This window comes from Oreochromis aureus, linkage group 3 (genome assembly GCF_013358895.1).
Source record: "Oreochromis aureus strain Israel breed Guangdong linkage group 3, ZZ_aureus, whole genome shotgun sequence".
In the NCBI taxonomy this organism is placed as follows: domain Eukaryota; kingdom Metazoa; phylum Chordata; class Actinopteri; order Cichliformes; family Cichlidae; genus Oreochromis; species Oreochromis aureus.
Window position 1 is genome coordinate 2191718 of NC_052944.1, and position 22862 is coordinate 2214579.

The 22862-nt window shown below is 46.2% G+C and overlaps 2 protein-coding genes across 2 annotated transcripts; one reads left to right on the plus strand and one right to left on the minus strand.

The window, feature by feature from the left end:
- The first annotated feature begins 1349 nt into the window (after window positions 1-1349).
- On the plus strand, window positions 1350-14491 carry aco1 (aconitase 1, soluble). The gene is made up of 21 exons (XM_031725804.2): window positions 1350-1473; window positions 2632-2754; window positions 2844-3012; window positions 3465-3602; window positions 3692-3761; window positions 3836-4019; window positions 5516-5655; window positions 5746-5917; window positions 6006-6106; window positions 6216-6332; window positions 6682-6841; window positions 6922-7057; window positions 7597-7681; window positions 7836-7992; window positions 8734-8858; window positions 8955-9059; window positions 10164-10306; window positions 10548-10695; window positions 13073-13195; window positions 13274-13459; window positions 13536-14491. The coding sequence occupies exons 2-21, from the start codon at window positions 2646-2648 to the stop codon at window positions 13650-13652; spliced, it is 2685 nt and encodes an 894-aa protein (XP_031581664.1). The 5' UTR covers window positions 1350-1473; window positions 2632-2645; the 3' UTR covers window positions 13653-14491.
- Window positions 14492-18184: 3693 nt separating this feature from the next.
- paqr9 (progestin and adipoQ receptor family member 9) lies at window positions 18185-22862 on the minus strand. Its single transcript, XM_031725814.2, has one exon. It carries the CDS (start codon window positions 21963-21965, stop codon window positions 20814-20816), a length of 1152 nt encoding a protein of 383 aa, XP_031581674.1. The 5' UTR covers window positions 21966-22862; the 3' UTR covers window positions 18185-20813.

A 22862-nucleotide genomic window follows, 5' to 3' on the forward strand; every position in this document is an offset into this window, starting at 1 on the left:
TCTTAGCTTTTTTGTCATATGGTAAGACGCTGGTGAAAGCCGACTCAATTGACTGTTGCTGCTTCGCAGGGATTCCCCTGGTTGTTTTCGATGACGAATTAGCGAGCGTGCTCCAGTGGGTGGCACTGCTTCAGGTGATAAAAAAGGTTTGTTGTATTTCCAGACTTTGTGGGAACATGCTTTCGGCACAATTTACAGTGCGCGTTACTCTCTTTTTTGTCAGACTTCAAATAGCCGAAATACCTCCACACTACGGAACTTCTCTGGCCTTTCCTTTCGACAATCTCTCCGACATTGGAACCGTCATCTATGTTCTCTTCGGTATTCTGGTCACCAAAAACCCGGCACGGCGGCTGGCTGCTTCCCAAACAAATACACACGCGCGCCTTGGCACTTGAGCTGTACGTAACAAGTTACGTGACGTGACGCTGCGGCTGTGATTGGTTCGGCTCTGCGCTACTTAATTTTTATTGGCTATTGGTTTTTTTATAAGACAGGAAGAGAGAGACGAGGTCTATCGCAATAGTTTCATTTTTCTATCGAGAAAAAGTTATTTCGCAATACATATCGTTATCGTTTTATCGCCCAGCTCTACTAAATGCCCAGACTATGTGATATTCTCTTAATCACCTAGTTTGTTTTTTGAAGCTTCCACTGATTTTCTATGGGACTGAAGTTTAGAGACTGGCTAGTCCGCTCCATGCCCTTAATGTTCTCCTTCTTCAGTCACTGCTTTGTTGCCTTGGCAGTGTGTTTTCACTCAGTGGTATGCTGGAAGCCCACGACCCATCTTTACTGTTCTGGCTGAAGGAAGGTTCACATCCAAGATTTTATGGTGCAAGGCCCTCAATGTGGTGAAGTCATCCTGTACCCTTAGTACAGGGGTGCCCAATCCCAGTCCTCGAGAGCTACTGTCCTGCAGCTTTTAGATGCATCCCTACTCCAACACAGCTGAATCAAATAGTTGGATTACCAATTCGGCATGCCATCAAGTCTGGCAAAGGCCTGATAACGAGCCATTCATTTGATTCAGGTGTGCTGGAACAAGGACGCATCTAAAAGCTGCAGGGCAGTAGCTCTCGAGGACTGGGATTGGGCACCCCTGCCTTAGTAGCTCAGTCCATGCTTGACTGCGGTTCTATTGGTCTTTCTGTCACACTCAGTATTTCTCTCCCTCCTAAAATAAATAGAATATAAATAAAAGTCAAACAATTGTTTTGTATTATGCCACCGAAAATAAATAAATAAATAATCCATTTTCCGTCCCAGTTCCTTTCCATAATGGTCAGATATACGTGGATATGAAGCTGCAAAGCCCGGCGTGGGTTCCGCTTTTATTCTGAATAAAAAACTAACCGGAAGTGTCGCCAGTGGAGGCGGAACCTGGGCGGAACAGCAGCAGGTTTTGTGGCGACTAGCTGGTTGTGACCAAATTCTGCTGTGATCTGGTGATACTTCAACACTGCATCTAAAGTAAGCGATAACTACATTTAGTTTCTTGGCTTATTGACGATTTTCCAGAAGGAAATCTGCTCTGAAATTCCCGCTATGTCGCAATGAAAGCTAATTTATCCAACTTATGCTTTATACCAACTCACGCTAATAAGATATTATATCTGAACTATAAGCTAATTGCTTATTGCTTCTTTCCTTCGTTTTAGTATTTCATCCATCAATTTTTATCTTTGAATACAAGTCGTATACCTGTCTTCATAAATACTGACCTTTGACCCATAAGCTATGCTAACTGAAGCCAACACGTAGCATCAACTACATTAGCAAGTTTTGGTGGAATTCCTAAATGGGTACAGTTAACCGTGATAGTTAGCAGGTCAGCTTTTCCTCACACTTACACGTTTTTACTGATAATATATAAACGTGATCGATGTGGAGACAAAGCTGTACTATCATCAGGCTTCAAGTGTAAACATTCTGATTGAAATTGGGACCATTCTGGTAAAAATGACAGATGACATAAACCGAGGCTACAAATGGGACCTGAAAGTCAGCGTCACTTTTATCGTTTTATATTGCTGTCGGCAGGAGTGTGACAGAGTGACAGGCGATCATTAGTACATCTAGGTTGTTACACTAGACTAAATCATTAGAAGGAAAGCAGCGGTGCCGACTGTCACTGTCGTGGCAGTTTGACTTTGCACTTGACAGCAGAGGTTTAGCCTGAACTGCAGCTAACCAGCCAAGTATGTGGTCATGCAAGGTGCGCAGACATTTCACCTTTCACACAGATAACGCCTCTTTCTAAGATCTGTCATGCCCCAGAACCTGAATTTCACTTAATGCGTGTTTGAGCTGCAAGTGACTGATGCACAGTTAGTGTCACATTTTTGTTAGATTGGTAAAGAAATTGAGTTATGCAATGTTCATAGCACGAGGTCAACGACCCTCCCTCCACCACTAACCCTGTCCTGAAATCCAAGCAAATCCACCTCCCGTTATGAGACTAGTAATAGGCCCGAGTCTCTACCTTCCTGTGAGTCTTCATTTGGTTTGTATGTTGTTGGCATATTTGAAAAGTACTTGAAAAATAGATGGTAAAGGGACTGTTTGTTTTTATGCAAGTTATCTTCTTTATTCTGCATCATGTAAGTCAGGTTTTTGATCTTCTTTTAGACGTATAGGAAAAGATGTCGGCAGCTGTGAAAAATCCTTTTCAGCACATAGTTGAGCCTCTGGACCCCAAAGAGCCAAAGCAGCAGTTTTTCAATCTATCCAAACTTGGAGATCCCAGATATGGTAAGAGCACATCTACACTGAATGCTAATGTGAAGCATCTCGTTGGTGCATACAACCAAGGAGTATTCACTTGCACATGCGCTCCTTAGACCGTCTGCCGTTCTCCATCCGGGTCCTCCTGGAATCTGCTGTCAGGAACTGTGATGAGTTTCTAGTGAAGCGTTCGGATGTGGAAAGCATCCTGAACTGGAAGCAGACGCAGTTCCAAACTGTGGAGGTGCCGTTCAGGCCAGCTCGGGTCATCCTCCAGGACTTCACGTAAGTCTTTTCCCCAGCGTTTAAATGTCAGTGACTTGTTTTAACAGAGAAAGAAGCCTTTCACTCATTCAATTAAGTTTACTGCACATTGGTGTCTCAGTGATGTCATCAGAATAACCTCGCCTTGGTCTGTAACAAGAAAGTTATATCACAAGGTGTGTGCAGGTGTTCTTAAATCACTGTTTCAGCAGAGATCATCTCCAGTCCGAAAAGAACCTTTGAGTGAAATAACTAGATCTGGATTTAAGTGCAGTTTGCAGCAGCATCTGCTAAAAGCAAGCTGTATTTTAAAAAAAGTTATCCACTGTGTAAGCAGCAGGTTTCTACTTTAACATAGAGCCCAAACAAATGGCTTTGGAGTCTATTATTAGTCATATTTAGTGCACATTTAAAAAGGTAATATTACTTTCTGAGCTGCACGGTCCCTGATCAGCCTGTGCTGTGTCCTGCAGCGGCGTTCCTGCGGTGGTCGACTTTGCTGCCATGCGTGATGCAGTGATGAAACTAGGTGGCGACCCAGAAAAGATTAATCCAGTTTGTCCCGCTGACCTCGTCATTGATCATTCCATCCAAGTGGACTTTAACAGGAAGTAAGATTTCTTCCTTTCTTCCACTGTGTGACCGTCAGTTCATAGATGTTTTATTCACTGCTTGATTTCACTTGTTTTTCCTCACGCAGGTCTGATAGCCTTCAGAAAAATCAGGATCTGGAGTTTGACCGCAACAAAGAAAGATTTCAGTTTCTAAAGGTAAGAAACTGAACCTCGTGTGTCTGTTTAAGTCTGATGTTTCAGTCCATAAATGTGAGCTCTGATCTTTGCAGTGGGGCTCGAAAGCCTTCAGAAACATGCGGATTATTCCTCCTGGTTCAGGAATCGTTCACCAGGTCAACCTGGAGTACTTGGCCCGCGTGGTGTTTAACCAGGATGGGCTCTTCTATCCGGACAGTCTGGTGGGCACTGACTCTCACACCACCATGATCGATGGTCTGGGTGTCCTGGGCTGGGGTAAGACGTGTAATGTGTAGGAGCCGTTATTAATGATGAACCTTTGTCTCGTGCTCTTTTATTTATTGTCAGTTATGCTGTAGGCTGCTGCTGGGGGACGTCCCACCATGAATGGAGCTTTGCTTTTCTGTTCCTTGTGATTATATTCGCTCATAGTTTCTTTTTGCCATGTTTATTGTTTGTGATTTCTTTTGCTCTGTGTAGGATCTTCACCTTATGAAATACACACTACCAGTCAGAAGTTTTAGAATAAACCAATTTTCCAGTTTTTTATTGAAAATGATGCAGTTTAGTGTCTCATTGCACTCTGAAATCAAAGCATAGAAAGAAATCATGGAGTCTGTTTATAGATCAAAGTGTATTGTAAACTTTGGCAGATGTAACAGCTGAACACAGCCGTGACATTCTTTCTCCAACAGAAATCAAATATTCTCCCATATCTGTAGCAGAAGGTCCCATAAATGTGGCACCTGTAGGTGGCTTTGCTTTCACTCTTCTGTCCAGTTCATCCCAAACCAGCTCGATGGGGTTTAAGTCTGCAGACTGTGCCGGACACTCCATGTTTCCAAGCTCACCATCTTGTTCTTTGTTCCCGAGGTGGTTCTGGCACAGCTTGGACTCATGCTGTGGGTCATCATCCTGCTGTAGGATGAACCCCTGACTGAGCAGAGGGTGCTGCAGGATGCTGTGGTAGCTGTTTTGGTTCAGTCAGCAACCCTGGATCCAGCAAACAGCCCCAGACCATCACACTTCCTCCTCCATGTTTGACAGTTGATTCCACACACTGTGGAACCGTCCTTTCACCTACTCCCCGGCGTACAAAGATCCTGTGTGATGCAAATGTTGATCCTTCAGTCCATAACACCTTCTCCCAGTCTTCTGTAGTCCAGTGTCGGTGTTTCATGGCACAGACAAACCTCTTTGTCTTATTCTGACGTCTTGCTGCAGCTCGTCCTGTCAAACCTGCAGCTCAAAGTCTTCTCTTCACAGGTGTTATGATGGTCTGTCTCTCTTCCATCGTTAATCCCCTTTTTCTCACATCACTCTACTCTCTGCAGTACAGCACTGTTACCTGGTACTGCACTGGGACCACAGTGTGTCCAACACTGCTCTATGCAGACAGAGGGGGCTGGAAGTAACACCTGTAGGAATTAGCAGCAGCTTTCACGGCTGATCAGCCTCCACTGCTGCAGAGCAGCTTTAAACTGTTAACTCCTGTTGTCCCTGAAAAAGGCCTGTTTGTGTCATTGTGAATGTGCAGTATTTTACAGTGTTGTGTAACCTCTGACAGTTCAACACTTACTTTGTTAACTTATTATCATTAGTAGTAGTAATATTGTTGTTTGTATTTATGCATCCATACATAAGTATTAGGAGATTGTTTGATTTTCCAGGATTACTCAGGAACATTTGCATTAATTGCTTGTATTGGTGTAATAGTGAAAAAACAGGTGTGAACTTTGGGCCCTAAATAAAAGTTAGCCTCGCCCCTTCAGGTGTGGGTGGGATTGAAGCAGAAGCTGTTATGTTGGGTCAGCCAATCAGCATGGTGCTCCCCGAGGTGGTGGGCTACAAGGTGCACGGCACTGCAGACAAGTTCATCACGTCCACCGACATCGTGCTTACTGTTACCAAGGTAGGAAGGAGTCGATGCAGCTGTTGCAGCACAGCAGTCAGTGCTCAGCATTACTGACCTCACAGCTGTCCTCTCTGTGTGCGCTCGCAGCACCTCCGTCAGGTGGGCGTTGTAGGAAAATTCGTGGAGTTCTTCGGCCCAGGTGTGGCTCAGCTGTCGATCGCTGACAGAGCCACCATCGCCAACATGTGTCCAGAGTACGGAGCCACGGCGGCCTTCTTCCCTGTGGACGATGTCAGCCTTCAGTATCTGGAACAAACCGGTGAGCTGCTGGTGTTTGATGGCAGCACAAAGGTCTTACGGGCGATTCTGTTTGTTGTTCTTTACTCGACTCGTTTGTCTAAACTCAGGACGGGAACCAGAAAGGTTAGCATACATTACAAAGTACCTGAAGGCAGTGGCCATCTTCAGAGACTACAACGATGTTTCTCAGGATCCAGAGTTCACTCAGGTCAGTCTCTGACTTTATGTTTGTGCAGATATTAATGGCAACAGAAAATTGTGACATGATGCAAATGTAATAAGAATAAAGTACCATGGGATGTGTCTGTCTTCCTTAGGTTGTAGAACTGGATCTCAGCACAGTGGTTCCCTGCTGCAGCGGTCCCAAAAGACCTCAGGACAGAATTCCCGTGTCTGACATGAAAAAAGATTTTGAAGTTTGTCTAGAAGCAAAGGTGCGTCCATACACGTTTAGTTTTTACACCCTGAAACAAAGTTTTACAGTAAATACATCTGATGAACCACACATTGATCATATTGATCTGGTCCCTCTGCATGTGTTTCATTAGTCTTGAAGCATTAGCTTTGGTCAGTGTCACTGCTCGTAGCATGAGGTGATACCTGGCCTCTACCAAAGCTCCACAGGTGTCTAGCTCCTCCAGGATGGCTCATTCACTGCACAGTCTTATCAGTGTGGAGGAGATTCCAGGAGTCACCCGTGTGCTCGTACAGGATTGTTGATAACCGACACCTTTGTCACATAAAATGCTCTGAAAACGTTCTTCTCTATACTTCTCGCCTCAGCAAGGGTTCAAGGGTTTCCAGGTGGCTCCGGAGCACCACAACGCTTCAGTCCCCTTCCAGTTCAACGGAGAGGAGTACGCGCTGAGTCACGGCTCGGTGGTTATCGCTGCCATCACAAGCTGCACCAACACTAGCAATCCATCAGTCATGCTTGGAGCAGGTGGGTGTTCTGCAATGTTCTGAGCTTCACTGTCACAGTTTCCTGACACAGTGATTGAATGAGAGTCTCTCTTGTCTCAGGACTCCTTGCAAAAAAAGCAGTGGAGTCTGGTTTGAGTGTGAAGCCGTACATAAAAACCAGCCTGTCCCCTGGCAGCGGAGTGGTGACCTACTACCTGAGAGAGAGCGGCGTCATGGAGTACCTGTCTCAGCTCGGGTAAGCTGCTCAGCCTTGTTGTTGATCCCACGTTTATGTGTAGACTCACACCTCTCACCTGGTAGAGACCAGGTAGGATCCAGTGTAACCAGTATCATTGTTTTAAAGCAGAATGGGGACATCAGCTGCTGTGTTGGCACAGTGAGCAGTGAAGGTTTCCAATAATTATTTTTAAATATTATTTACATTAAAAAGACTTCAGGAGTGTTAACAACACAGTTACACCTGTTTTCTTTGAGGGAACTGTTGGTTCATTTCTAAGCGCTCAGCATCACTGCCATTAATGTCTCTTCATGAATGCTGTTTGAATCTGAAGCACACCTGTTTGTCTGTGTAGCACACCCGTGTGGCACACCCGTGTAGCACACCCGTGTGGCACACCCGTGTGGCACGCCCGTGTGGCCCACCCGTGTGGCCCACCCGTGTGACCACCCGTGTGGCACCCCTAGAACTGGTCTCTTGTGTTTACATCTGAAGAAGTATGTGATGTGAGTGTGTGATGTGCAGCTGTATAAGTAATCACGTTGTGTCTTTGCCAGCTTTGAGGTTGTTGGCTATGGTTGCATGACGTGTATAGGCAACAGTGGGCCGCTCCCAGAGCCAGTGGTGGAGGCCATAACCCAGGTACTAACGGCTTACGTCGGAGGCTCCTCCTCCTTCCTCCTCTGACGTTTGGCTTTTTTTATTCCTAACACTCTTTGTGTTGATTTGAAGCAGCTTGGTGTTTAGTCACCATAAGTGAGAGCCTTCTGTTTCATGTGTTTGCGTTGTGCTTCAGGGGGATCTGATCGCTGCAGGCGTCCTGTCAGGGAACAGAAACTTTGAAGGACGAGTGCATCCCAACACCAGAGCCAACTACCTGGCTTCCCCACCGCTCGTCATCGCCTATGCATTAGCTGGCACAGTGAGAATAGACTTTGAAAATGAGCCCATTGGTACGTCACTGATTGAGTTTAAACACTTGCTGCTCACCATCTCTGCCTGCTTTTTGTTTCTGTGGCATTTTATTTAGACAAAACTTTAAAAATCTAAAGAATGACTGAATCCCCCAAACTGCAAAGAATATCACATTTGTTAGTATTTTGATGCATCCAATGGGATATGATTGGAAAGTCTTGACATTTGCAGTTATTTTCTCCTTTTTAAGCCACAGGTTTGAGTTGGGTCTCCAAGCTTTCACTTATCTCAAAACATTTGAGATAATAAGCTGAAGCCTTTTAGTGATGATGGGTTTTTTACTGGTGGAAACAGGTACAGGTGTAAATAAATAGGAGTGATATTGTTTGAAAGAAACCTGTAGGTTTAAACCTTCAAGCAGAAGGAAGCCAGTCACAGCGGGCTGTGCCTCTCATTCAGCCTGACTGAGTCGTAGTGCAGGCAGTGTTCATCCTGCTGTAGAGACGTCTCAGAGGCTTCACAGAGCTGCTCTGTGGGGTCATTTGTGACGGAGCCAGCCTGTCACGTCCTTACTTTATTTGGTTTTGGACCTAAAATTCCTTCGATGTAGATTAAATTCATCTTAAGCCACCAGATGTTATCCTGGCTCTAAATGTGTTGATACCCTTTAAACTGAAGCGTCTGTATATAGTTTAGGTTATTATATTTTCACTATCAGCCTGAAACACTACAAAAACCCTTCTGACTGCTGTCCTCTTTCTTTCTCTGTTCCACTGCAGCGATGAACTCTGCAGGCAGAGAGGTTTTCCTCAGGGACATCTGGCCCACTCGAGAGGAAATCCAGGCTGTGGAGAGAACGTTTGTCATTCCATCCATGTTCAAAGAGGTTTATGAGAAGATCGAGGTAGTGTCATCGTACATTTGTTGGAGATCATGCACTGCTGATATATGAAGGTCTTATTGACAGAAAGCCTCGTGCTGTCTTTGTGGTTTCGTGCAGAACGTGAATGAACGCTGGAACTCGCTGGCTGCTCCCTCTGATAAACTCTACACCTGGGACCCCAAATCCACCTACATCAAGTCACCACCATTCTTTGATGGTTTGGTAAGTACATGAGGAGCTTACACCGACGTCCATCTGCAGACTTATTCATTGCTTTTATTGAGTAGAAGAGTGGACTTGCCTCCATAAAGCAACTGGCCCACTAGTGTAGGGTCTAGCTTACAGTGTAAAGTGGTGACCTGTGCTCCACCACAGCTCCACAGCCTGTCACCAGGAGGCCGTCGTGTTATTGGTTGGGCCTGTCTGCATAAAGTCATTCTGCCTAACAGTGTGACACCTCACATCGTGCATCATCATCATCATCAGCGTTACACGTTGTACTGCAGACACACAGCAGAGAAGAAAAACACTTATGTTCAGGTAAAAGGGACAAATCAACATCTGGGGTTGGGTCGCGGGGGCAGCCACCTCCTCCAGCTTATCCGGGGAAACCTTGAGCCTTTCCCAGCGTGTCCCGGGTCTACGCCGGGGCCTCCTCGCGGTAGGACACGCCCAGTTCTAACACCTTGTCCGGGTGACCTCAGCCGGAGAGGTGGGCCTACTCTAAACCTCTGACCTCCGCCCCCTATCTGGAGAGCCTATCCACCTTTCAGAGAAGCTCATTTCCACTGTTAACAAAAAGATGGATTCATTGATTTATGCTGTTTCTCACTAACGACGCCATCTGGTGGAAGATGGCTGCATAACATTTATGACACAGTAATTTCCTGGGATTGAGCTTCAGCTAAAACACAGTGACAACAGTGACAGTCAGCTCGTTGACTAGTCTTGCACATCTTAAGATGGTCAGTGAGAAAGTTTGAGCCAACCATTTTTCCGTCCTCAGCCGTCTGGTTTGGCGAGCGTGTTCCTGCTGCACACTCAGGAGGAAAACCTGTTGAACTCACAACATGATGGTTGGACTAATGAGATTCTGCTGCGGTGAAAAACCAGGAAATAACAAGATCTTATTCTGATATTAGCCTTGAACATCATCTGCGGTGCTTTGATTCTCGTTCAAGCAGACCTGCGTCTCATACACATCTGAAGACATTCAGACCAAATACCGTCTGCTTCCTCAGTCTAACTGCTCTGTCTGAGCAGACGCTGTCATTTCTACTGCAGTGTAGCCGTGACTGTGTGTTGTACCGCCCTGTATTACCTCAGACCAAGAAGCTGCAGCCTCCTGCCTCCATCACAGATGCCTGTGTGCTTCTGAACTTGGGAGACTCGGTCACAACAGACCACATTTCACCTGCAGGGAACATTGCCAGGAACAGCCCCGCCGCACGCTACCTGACCAGCAGAGGGTGAGTCAGCTCACACGTGTTACTGCGAGCTTCTAATAAGTGCAACTGAATAATAATGATAATTACCCCACGTCACACACAGTGTTGTGCAGCTTTTCATATTCCTTCACTTCACCTGATGATGTCGGTGTGTAAAAGGTTAAGGTGGGGGTGGGTGGAGCTGGGGTGGGGGGTGGAGCTGGGGTAGTGTAAACATGCCTGAACTACTCATAAACATTTTCTGCTGCTACTCTTTTGGCAGTTTGAACCCTCGAGACTACAACTCGTACGGCTCTCGGCGAGGTAACGACGCTGTGATGGCCAGAGGGACGTTCGCTAACATCCGTCTCTTCAATAAGTTTCTCAACAAGCAGGCGCCACAAACCATCCACCTGCCGACAGCAGAAACGGTAGGACTGCAACACCTTGTTACCACTGAGTTACAGAAAGCCTCACGCCGAGTCACTGTGCAACACTTATTTATAACAAGAAGGGACACAGCTGTGCCAAACCTGACAACAGACCGCCTGAGTCCACATACGGAAATATTTAGAGGCAGCACTGATGTCCCCAGTCAGGGTTGCACGCTGCCCTCTGATGGACAAACTGTGCAACTTCAACTGCTCAACAGAAGTCAGACACATGCTATTTAAACTGTGATGTTAAATTAGATTTAATTTATGACTAGATTTTCTTTATTTAAATTACAAACCAGCCACTCTTCAAACTGGTAAAAAACCAAACTACATGAACACTGTCTATATTTACATGACCTTCTGTGTTTTCAGTGCATCTAAAGAAGTGTGAAGAACAGTTCATTAATGACCATAAATGTAAAGTTTTCTGATGGTCTTTAGTCAGTCTGGTGATATTAATGGGCCATGAACTGAAGGAGAGCCTGCAGTTTGAAGTTGCATAGTTTGTCCATCAGAGGGCAGTGTAACTGTCACCGTGCAGCTCACATCAAACACCCAGCTAATGTGAGCTGTCGGCTGTGAATGACTACATAAATAACTGCACATTACAAATGTTAGACACGTCTATATGTTTCCAATATTTATTGTATTATATCAACGGTTATGCCTGAAAGAGAAAGATATATATATCAGGATATCAGACCTTTAAATGACCAAAGACTGCTGTGACTCTTTACCTTGATAATATCTGAGCTATGAAGAAGTGTGCGTGTTGTGTTTTTGACATCAGGAGCTATAAAGTGGAAGCTACATGTAGATTCATTTACATTAAACACTATTACATTTATAGTAACTGGTGCCAATGCTGCCTGTCGAGTCAGTGTAGCTGATGGTGCTGTTAGGTTTGTTCTTGCTGTGATATAAAATGTAGCAGTAGAAAAGGAAATGGGCCTGAGAGAAACTGTCAAAGCTTCTTGACTCTATATCTGTAATAATGAAGCCAAGAGGCCGGTTATTGTTTTAGCTCCATCAGACCGTTTGGTGAGATGCCAGATCTTTGGTTTGGCTGTCAGAGCAATGGATCTGTGAATCCAAACATTGTGGACCAGCCATCGCTGCTGGGAGGAACCAGTTGGAATTGGTACATTAATAATATTAATAATAATAATGAGAGCACTTTAGATGGAGAGAATATCGGATGACTCGCTGAGCTGCCAACCCCAAGAATCATTCATTTATAAGCACCATATTAGGAAAAGTCATGTGGAGTTTTATTTCTGTAACTACCCAATGATAGACTGGCCCTCCTCATAACAGATTGTGGTGCTTGTTAAATAACTTTAGTTCATCCATCCATTCGCTTCCGCTTATCCTTTCCAGGGTCGCGGGGGGCGCTGGAGCCTATCCCAGCTGTCATAGGGTGAGAGGCGGGGTACACCCTGGACAGGTCGCCAGCCTGTCGCAGGGCCAACACACAGGGACAGACAACCATTCACACTCACATTCACACCTAGTGACAATTTGGATTATCCAATTAACCTATCCCCTCAAACTTTAGTTCAGTTTTATTTATATAATCCCAAATCACAACAACAGTCGCCTCACGATGCTTTATATAGTAAGATAAGAACCCTACAATAATACATACAGAGAAAACCCAACAATCATATGACCCCCTATGAGCAGCACTTTGGCGACAGTGGGAAGGAAAAACTCCCTTTTAACAGGAAGAAACCTCCGACAGGCTCAGGGAGGGGCGGGGCCATCTGCTGGTAGACAGGATAGAGACATGCTGTGGAAGAGAGCCAGAGATTAATAACAATACACAGAGAGACAGCAGTTCACATTTACATTCACATCGATGCAGAGTCCCACAGCAGCATGACTGTGAGAGGAAGCCTGAGACAGCCAATGCGAACACGGGGAGACGGTGGATTCAAACCCAGGACCTCCTTTCCTTCAATTCCATTTTATTTACTGCACTAAACTACAACAACAGGACCCTGAAACACTGCGCCAACAGGCAGTGGTTATGAATGGTGCCTAAAACTGAACTGAATCATTGAATTTCATTTCTCTGACAGCAGAGACGTACAGGTTACTGTCTGTGTGTTTCTCTCCTTCATGCTTTAACCTCATCAGCAATGACCCTGAACCAAAGTGTCATTGTTTAGTTGTTCACCCAGGTGTTGGCAGTCAGGGTTCAGAGCTCACAGGGTTAATCATGGTTGTTGTATAACAGCATATTTTAAAGAATCACTTGTTAGATCCCCGAGTACAGAGACTGTGTGGCATTACTGACCATGATAACAGATGTAGTGCTGTTGCCGGGCGTGTCTTCTGATCGGGAGCATGTGTGTTCCTGTTTCAGCTGGACGTGTTCGATGCTGCAGACCGGTACCAGCAGTCCAGGATCCCTTTGATTGTTCTCGCAGGGAAGGAGTACGGCTCTGGCAGCTCCAGGGACTGGGCAGCAAAGGGCCCCTTTCTGCTGGTAAACCCAAACTGTTTTGTTTGGGGCTTTTGCTCACATAGTTGTTTGCAGGTCTCAGGTGTTTGGTTCTGTTTGCAGGGCATCAAGGCCGTTCTAGCAGAGAGCTACGAGCGGATCCACCGGAGTAACCTGGTTGGGATGGGAGTGATTCCTCTGGAGTATCTACCAGGAGACACTGCTGACAGCCTGGGTCTGACCGGCAGAGAGCGCTACACCGTGGTCATCCCTGAGCAGCTCACACCCAGGATGGTGGTAGACATCGAGGTACAGACAGAGAGGGTAAACTGCTGCAGCCATGTTTGGATGTGACCGCTGACCTGCTCTCTCCCTGCTCTCACAGCTCGACACGGGGAAAACATTCCAGGTGCGGATGAGATTTGACACGGATGTGGAGCTGGCGTATTTCCGGCATGGAGGGATCCTCAACTACATGATCCGCAAGATGTCTGAATCCTAACTAATGCGTCTAATTCTGGGCTACAGCAGCACGACTGTAGTGAATTCATGTGATTCTTGATCAATGGTTTCCCTCGTCGGGCGCAGTCTGGTTTTACTACTGGTGCCATCAGCTGTGTTTGACTGGTGATGATGATGAGTATTTATTAACCATACTAAAGATAAGATGATGCTTGATTCAAACATGGAAAACAACACTTGTTCTTTCACCCTGGTTCCTGCCTCCCCGGGTCATCGGGCGTCTCAGGACTCAGAGGCAGCAGCACCAAAGCACGAGTCCACTTCACTGTAACGCGGCTCTTTGGGCTTTTATTCTGCACATGGAGCTGACGGTGACCCATTCAGTCAGTTTCCCTCGTCCACTGTCCTGTCACACCTCTGCTTTATGAACCATCAGCTGTCCTGCTGTTGTTTGTCCTCCCCTGTGCATTAAAACAAAGTGCTTCTTCATTTTGAAAGTTCAGTATTATACACATGTTAGAACAGCCAGACGTGCACCTGTGACAGGATAAATATGGTGATAATGACAATAACACATTAGGTCATGTAGTTCAGCAGGTAGTTTGAGTGGACAAAGCTGTGGCCCTGTGCTCAGACTTACTCACAGCCAGTGTCTTAACTGGAAACTGAACGTTTCTCCCAGTTATTCCTGCTGGGATTTAAACCTTCGGTCCATCCTCGCTGTGTGTGAAGTTCATGGCTTCGTCTGCATTAACACATTCCTTCATTCACAAATGTTGCTGTCGTCCTGCTTTTCATCGTTTTAATTATGACTCAGAGCAGTTTTTGTAACTCTGACGTATCAGAAGAGCGAACGTGAAATAAAAGGTGATTTCTGGAGCCGCTGTCCTGTCATCAGTTCTTTATAGTTCATATGTGAATCATATTCACTTGTGTAGCTGCTCTTCTTTGCTGGTCTTTAGATGGAGCCGTGAAACAGTCACTGAACGCCCCTCAGCTGCACAAACAGGCTGCGAGCTGACTGAAGGTAAAAGTAGGACTGAAACGACTTCGTCTACATTAAATCTCTGACAGGAAGTGAGAGCTTTGTGGTTCGCCTGGGTTTCTCTGGCGTACCTCACTGTCTGCTCTTTTCTGACACTAGAGGGTGAACAGAGCTGCAGAACAGGAAGTTTACTGGCAGGTGAAGCTTCCTGCTTCTCACCAAGGCACAGACGGCTCGCATGAAAGCAGCTACTCCATTGTTTAAAGTTCTGTTCGCACACAGGCTGATTTTATTTTCTGAACCGCTGATTTCTGGAGCACCAACGAGCGAAGCAAAGATGCACACGCTTCCTTTCTGCCACGATGAAGCCGTGATCCCATCTCTGAGGTCTACCTGATGCATATCTAAAGCCAGGTGAGCAGAGGGCATGAAGCACCTCAACCAAATCAGCTCGCTCCTCTCAGTGTGCAGCAGCAGGTCTACTCCCAGTTACTCCCAGTTACTCCCAGTGTGCAGAGAGAACGTGGAAACAGATTTCAGCTTGTACTGATTCATGACCACAGGAACAGCACAAAGAGCAGCTAACAAATCCAGACTTTAAGGCTCAGCTCGCTCCTCTCCATGCTGTGCTTTGCCCACCAGCAGACAGCTGCTGTGGGTTATGAGCTCATCTGGACAAAGAAGTGGAGGTTCTCCTCTGTGGAACACCACCTACTGGGTGTGGAGATCCACCAGTACGACAGAGGGGAACAGACACTTGGCAGACTGACACCAGAGTCCAGTCCCTGGTTCAGATCTCAGTACTCCTCAGCAGTGTGCCAGCCAGGCTGACCCGGAGGCATTGGTGAGATTGTTTGGAGCACAGAAACATTCAGGGAGCTGCTGAGACTTGCACGCATGAATGGCTGAGAATGGGGCTGTGTGGGTGGGGACGAGCTGATCAGCCCCAGCTGTGTGGGGGAACAGAAGTGTGGGCTGTGAGTTTGGTGACATTTCTCAAATAAACGGTGTGCTACATTTAAAAAGCATTAGAGGTCACACAGAGTCCTGCAGACCAGATCCAGACTGAACACAGACAGCTGAGGAAGCCTTCCTGTCTCCCACACAAACAGCAAAACCACAGCTCACAGACAACAGCTGCTTCCTTCTGGGTCCACTCAGCACCCTCCACTGGTCCCCACTCTCCTATGTTTCAGCGTTCCTGCACAGCGACTGGCTCCTCCCACCAACCTGTCATCATCCTGGGTCACTCTCTTCTGTTTCTGTTTGGTACTCAGACAACAGTGAAACGTTTCCCTGCTGGGGCTTCCCTCACTGCAGTCGCTCCCTAAAAGTCATGATCGACAACAAGAAGCTTAAAAACATTTGCATTTGTCTAATTGCCAAAACAGAGGCAATGGATGAAGCTGTGGGCAGCTGGCTTTGTCCCTCAGCTCTGTTCAGACTCATGATTATCTCACCAGACAAAATAAATGCAGCACAGTCTGATTATTTCACACAGTTTCACCGACCTGCAGCCCACTGTGTCAGCGTCATGTGAAAATAACAGTGGACGCATCAGGGCCGTGTTTTCAGCCTATCAGCAGTGAGTACCACACTGCCCCTCCCCAGTTCAGACCTCTTCCACGAAGCTTATCTCAGCTCTCAGCTGTCAGAAATGAGGAGATGCAGCTGAAACAAACCATCTTAGTTGTGAATGTACAGAAATTTACAAACGATATTCCACCTGATATTTGAATAGTCTGACTTCAGGTTCTCACATGTTGTTAAAGTTCCTCACTTCAAACTGGAGTTTACACAGTTTTGAAGCCACCCAGTGAGCCCACATTACATGTTTTGGATACTTGCAGTAATTTGAAAAGTCTCATGAATCTATATATGTAAGATATCAGCCTTAAGAGGTTATATACATGTAAAAACTATATGTAGCCTTTGCCACGACAATCAAACTGCAGCCTGTTTCTACAAGCTGACTGGAGTCCACCTGTGATAAATTCAGCTGATAGGACGTGTGTGGACAGTGCATGTTGGAGCACTACGCCATGAAGTCCAAGGACTTCTGTAGAGCTCTGAGACAGATCTGGGGGAGGGTACCGAAGGCCCCAGTGAGCACCGTGGCCTCCATCATCCAGAAATGGGAGCAGTTTGGAACAACCAGCACTCTTAGAAGGGAACTCGGGGTGACCACGAGCCCAGTGTTCACTCGGACAAAGCTCCAGCACTGCTCTGTGGAGAAAGGCAGGAGTTTGGCAGACTCTCAGATCAGCAAACCTGGTCTGATGCCAAACGTCATGTCAGGAAGAAATCAGGCGGCGGTCATCACCTGGCATGGAGCATGGTGGCAGCAGCATCATGCTGTGGAAACGCTTTTCAGCAACACGAACTGAAAGACGTGTCGGGGTGCCGAGACTTGAAGCTGACTGAACATGAAATGGATGAATCTGACATTCAGAGAGCTGCTGTGGGCTTTTTGCAAACGTGCTCGTACCTGCTTTTTCCTTTTGCTTTGTTTAAAGCACTGGTACATTTTCATAAAACACATTAAAGAAGTCATATTATAAAAGTATAAAACAAATCTCTTTGCATACGTCTTTTGTTGTAACAGTGTTCTCCCACTCTTCATCTACATCCGCCTTTGCCTCCACGACACTTCTCTCCCTGATTCAGCAGTAGCTCTGCGTGAGGATGATCTCCACTCTGTTCATGTCCTCTGACTGTTTTTGCAGCTGTGGATGTTAAAGTAAAATGAGACAAAGGGATGCAGTGGGGAAGGAGTGGCGTCGTGTGTGCAGGTACGTGGCCGAGCGTAGGGTCCACAGACCTACACAGAAACCATGCATGCACCAGGCTGAGATGAGGAAGTGCTAGACTTGCAAATCAGGGCAGGACAGGGAACTTCTTTGAAAACATTTGAATTATTCAAAGCTCTGAGATCTGATGAGTTACTGAGTCTAAACACCTATAGACATGTTTGCAGCTGTGGGGCCACGAACCACACCAGGAACCAGGAACCAGGACTGTGTGCGATGGCTGACACTGAACACGTCACATTTTCATTTACGTTCTTCTGTCAATGAGAAGATTAATAACAAATCCACTGTTCAAAGGTTCAAAAATACACCTACTAGCATCTGTATGGACAGAGATAAGGGTGCAATTAATATGCTTAGTCTCACTTCTTTAATCCAAACGATGCAAAAGAGAAGCTGGGAAACAACAGAGGAGCTGAGCTGCACACGTTAAAGCCACCACACAGGAAGGAGCAGCTTCACTGTTTGCAGGTTCAAAACTGCTTGAAACGAAAAAAACTGCAGTTCATTGAATACTTTCTGATCTGCATGTGAACCAAACATTATTTTGTCGTGTCTGCTTTGTGTTCAGTTGCTGCCTAAGACACAAAGCTGCTCCACATCACGGCTCAATACTACCTGCTGTGTAAGCAGAGCCTGGTCTCTGACCTACACACGTTTGAGGAAGTGTTTCTTCACCAGCGTGTTGTTTGTGCAGCTAAAGCTAATGACAGGATTCAAGTTGCATTAATTATGAAAACATATGCACAGTAAAGATAATAAAGACCCACAATGACAAAAGTTCTCTGTGTAATTTATTGAAAACTCAAAGATACACTATTTGATTAAGAAGGATTTGTACACCGAGTGCTATAATGACCTGAAGTCATTCATCATTAAATGCATGTGTAAATAATCTATTAGAGTTTTCTTCCCCCTGAGTACTTCACTAGGTAAGATGAGTAGTCTAACATTCACATACTGAACACAGCTTAACAGACTCAGGGACACGAGCTGTCCCAGCGATGGTTTCTCTCAGCAACAACCATTCCACTGCTGAGTTGAGGTAAAAACATTGCTTCAACATGAGATCCTCGATAACCAGACTGTCTCAGGCCGTTCATCAGACAGCAGTACAGAAATGTCACAGTACCACAGACCCTCAGAGGAACCAGATGAGGAGCCTAAAGAAAGTGCAGCATGATTTCACCCTGTCAGGATGTTCCCTCCATACATCTTCCAGTGTAATAAACGACTCGGATCCATGTCTAATTAGTTTCTGGTGTGCAAGTATAAGCAGGTATATGTGCAGATTTTAGTACATAATCACAATGTCATCACGTGAGATTAACAAAAGAGGTCAAAGAGAAAAACACTGACGGTCATTGTTGGTTTAAAGTGTGCAAACTACGTCTCATCCCCCGGCAGACGTGGAGGACCGGACTACACCGATGGAAGACGTGAAACTAAATGATCAGAAGAATATTTCTGTTTGGCTAAAATCATTATTATTATTATTACACACTGACGTTTGTGTTCAGCAGTACAGATTTGGGGACATTAGTCACTGTATGGTGAAATCTGGTTCTTATACAGCTTTTCTAATCTACTCAAAGCACTTTATACAGCAGCTCTCATTCACCCACAGATTCATACCAGCATCTTTTCTACATCTTTCACACTCAGACTGGAGCGACTGGTGGTTTATCTGGCCCAGTATACTTTGACATCCAGGAATGAAACCACCAACCTGTTTAGTAGCTGACCTGCTCCTCAGCCACAGCCACCATGTTGTAGTTCTCAGCACATGAGAGGTTATATGTTCACTTCATCTACTAATGCTCTCTCTGGACAATCCACATCTAAATATCAGGATGTACATGGATGGTGTTTAAACCAAACCCTACAAAACAGGGTCCAAGTCTCATGGCTGAGGAGCTGTGATCAAACACCATAAAGCTAAACTTTGCTCAATAAAGAGTCGGTGGCTTCTCTGGTAAAGTTAACATTTAACTTATAGCCTCAGTCTGTTCACTGGCATGTTGGACTCACTGAACGTCGCTGGTTTCAGCCTGTATTTAAAAAGTATTCCATCCATGAACATCCAGAAGTGACAAACTGTGTTTAAACCTGTGGTAAAACACGTCTGTATGAAACTGTAAGATCGATTCCTAATTTCTGACGTATGTAGTGTACAAACTGAGCTGTGGACAAACTGAGCTGTGTACAGACTGAGCTGTGGACAAACTGAGCTGTGGACAAACTGAGCTGTGGACAAACTGAGCTGTGTACAGACTGAGCTGTGGACAAACTGAGCTGTGGACAAACTGAGCTGTGTACAGACTGAGCTGTCATGTATGCAGTCTGGAGACTTTTATAGGAACATTTTACGTGACTGTAATAAGACGATAACACACGTGGTCGTATCAGCTCGTAGGCATAAAGAACTGAAACTGTGATGTTACCTCAACACGTTTGCAGACTATGGCTTTGACTGTGACAGGCTGTTCATGGTCTCAGACACAGAGCCCACTGCTGCTGCAGTCACTGTGCTCACGTTAACAAAGGAAAGCTTTAAAGTGGAGCAGTGCTCTGCAGTATTTCTGAAGCTCAGACTTTGCTCTCACCATAAAGATATAAATGCACCAGTATGTCTAAAAAGAGAGTTTGCTGTACGCAGCAGAACGTATGGGGAACTGGCTCCGGGTGCGATGAAAACCACACAAACAGCAGACACAGTCACACCACCGCAAACACATTTCACATGTCAATAACTCAGAAGGACGCTTTGAAGTGTTGTGTCCTCACAGATTTGAAAGTTAAGCATGGCTTCTTAATGACGGGGGAAGTACGAGCAGCCCCCTGAAAGTGCTTCACTGTAAGACCGATAAGAGCTCTCAGCTATTTCTGTCGGCGTGTGCAAGGCCCACTTCCTGCTGCAAGGGTCACTTGCAAAACAGACAGGAAATGAGATTCGTGTGTGTATGTTTGTGCAAGTAAGAGGAAGAAAAGGTATGTTATCAAAGGAATCATTAGACATGAAACAATGGGCTCAGCAGAGGCCGCGGCAACAGGCCGTTTAAGGTCGAAATAAAAAAGGGAAGCGGAACAACAAAAAAGGACCTAACAGCAGACAGCTCATCAGCAAATGTTCTTAATGGTCCCACTAACGTCTAAGCCATGTTAACCAGTGGTAAAGTGGAACATTAGTTCTCCTGGGCAGCAACCATAATTGTAGAGCCCCGAGAGGTAGTTATTATCCCAGCGCTCAGACATCCTGTTAGAACGTGCTGCAGCAGGTCTGGGAAAGAACTGGCAAAGATATGCATCAACCACACATGAGCTCAGCATATAATCCTTATAATCCAAAGGGGACGGGAACATACAACGGGTTCAATGATGGCAATGAAAACAGAGTTCTCCGTGATCAGTGACACTTCAGGTGCTTCTTGGGGGGCTCCTTTTCCAGCTGTTCTCTCTGGGATCCATAGATACAGTTGGCTCGCCAGGAGAACCACACGATGATGGAGACAATGGTGGTCTGGAGGAGGAGCATCACTCCGTAGGTGGATGCAACGGTGGGTCCAGGGAGGTGGGAGAGGGAGGTGGGGGGGAGCAGCAAAGCTGGGCTCAGCAAGATGGCCTTAATCTCAGCCTTGATCATGTGAAGTTCATCCAGGATGGACAAAAATGTGCAACAGTGGAACCACTGGTGGCTGTGCCCCCAGATGTCAAAGCGTCCTGGCGCAAGGCGTTCGGGGAACTTGCTGATGTTGAAGATGGCTGACACCAGCAACCAGAGGCAGTGGCGATAGAAGAAGCAGGCCATGGGGGTGGAAGCGATGAAGGAGGAGGAGGAGGTGGAGTAAGGCGATCGAGTGAGGAGGCGGTAGAAGATTGGCGTGGAGGAGATGAGAAACGGAAGGAGAAAAACCAGCGTCCGGATGATGTATCGATGCTGCCTCCACCTCTGCCGAGTATTGCAGCAGGATAAAACACAAATGATTGCTACAACACATGCACACGGGATGTAGCAGGTCTCGAAGAACACGCTGTACTCTGGGATTGCATAGGATGAGGTAAACGCTGCAGCTTCACGTTTCAACTCCACCCGGGAGCTGCTTCCTGTCTCCGCTATTCCTGCCTGAGGGTGGATGTAGTAGTAGTATGCCAACGATGAGCCGACCGTGTACGCACTGATGGTGCCGTAATCCACGAAGAAGCAAACCTCTCTTACCACAAGAGACATTGAGTTAAGCAGGTGAGCCATGCTGCTGGCCATCAGCAAACAGAACACCCCAATAAAGTAATTCCACAGCGGATAGAAGAACGGTTCACTGCTATCGGGCGCACCTTCCCAACCAAAAACCTCCACAAAATAGTAGAAAAAGATGAAAACGGGAAGAAAGTGTGTCCAGAAATTGCCGGTTTCATTGGTAGGCCTGAATGCTGACAGTAAGCAGTCCCACAGGCTGTAGTTTGGGAAGCGGTAGCCCGTCAGGATAAAGTTTTCTATGACTCGAGGCGGCACGTCCGTGTGCCTCAGGAGAGGCAGTGGCTGACCGCAGTTCAGAAGCATAGTTAGACTTTATTTATGCTGCCGATGGCCAAAAACCTGCGCTGGGATCTTTGTTTGCATAAGTTCTTCACTTTTTATTGCTTGGCTGTTGACTTTATTGCTGATCACATCGTGGTTTGCGATTCAATCCGTTGCTCATGGGTGGATAAGGCATCTACAGACGGGCCCAGCTCTAAAAGACCTTTCAGCACCCTCTGTTTGCACCTCCAGCCCTCATGAGCTGCAGACTAATCCAGAGAGCAGCTACTACATAGTCCAGGAGTGAACCAAGAGCAAAGAAGAGTTATGCAATATCCAAAGAGCTTAGGCCACTCGCTTGGTTAATTTTTCATTTTGGTTTCCTCTTTGAAGGTCAGCAAAACCATCCAGCATGCAAAGTCCATCTCCCTGCTGGTCTTTCCTTCTCTTGCATAGGATTGGTGGATCAAGCACACACATTCACCTGTCTTGTGATGCATAGTTCTGCAGCAGCGAATAAATTGGAGCTCAATTATTACTGTGTTACAAGGTTAACAGCGCGTCAGTGAAGGAGTTCATACCGCACTGATGTCCTGGAGATGCGACCCTTAAGCTCGGTGGTATGTAGGCCGTGTTGTTCATCAGCACTGTAACGTCCTGTTGTGCCGCAGCGAGTCTCCACATCCCGGTTTCTATTCATTCAGCTGCCGATCTGTTGCAATGCAGTGCGCTGCGAAGAAATCCTTCAGGACTGGCACGAGCCGGTGTTCAGTCCTTCGACGCAAGGTCACGTTTAAAAATAGCATTTTAGATCCGAGAGCGTGACTTTATATATTCCACGCGTAAAGGGTCGATGAGGGAGGAGAGCGCGATGCCCGAGGAGGGCAACGGCAGCCGGCGTTTCTGCGAAATACCGAGCGGAACGGCACTTTGACAGGT

Excerpts from the sequence above, each read along its gene's own strand:
- paqr9 (XM_031725814.2), bottom strand. The coding sequence starts at position 21,965 with ATGCTTCTGAACTGCGGTCAGCCACTGCCTCTCCTGAGGCACACGGAC.
- aco1 (XM_031725804.2), top strand. The coding sequence starts at position 2,646 with ATGTCGGCAGCTGTGAAAAATCCTTTTCAGCACATAGTTGAGCCTCTG. Across the intron at positions 5,656-5,745 it reads TCGTGCTTACTGTTACCAAG|CACCTCCGTCAGGTGGGCGT; the intron begins GTAGGAAGGAGT and ends GTGCGCTCGCAG. Across the intron at positions 10,307-10,547 it reads CGCTACCTGACCAGCAGAGG|TTTGAACCCTCGAGACTACA; the intron begins GTGAGTCAGCTC and ends CTCTTTTGGCAG.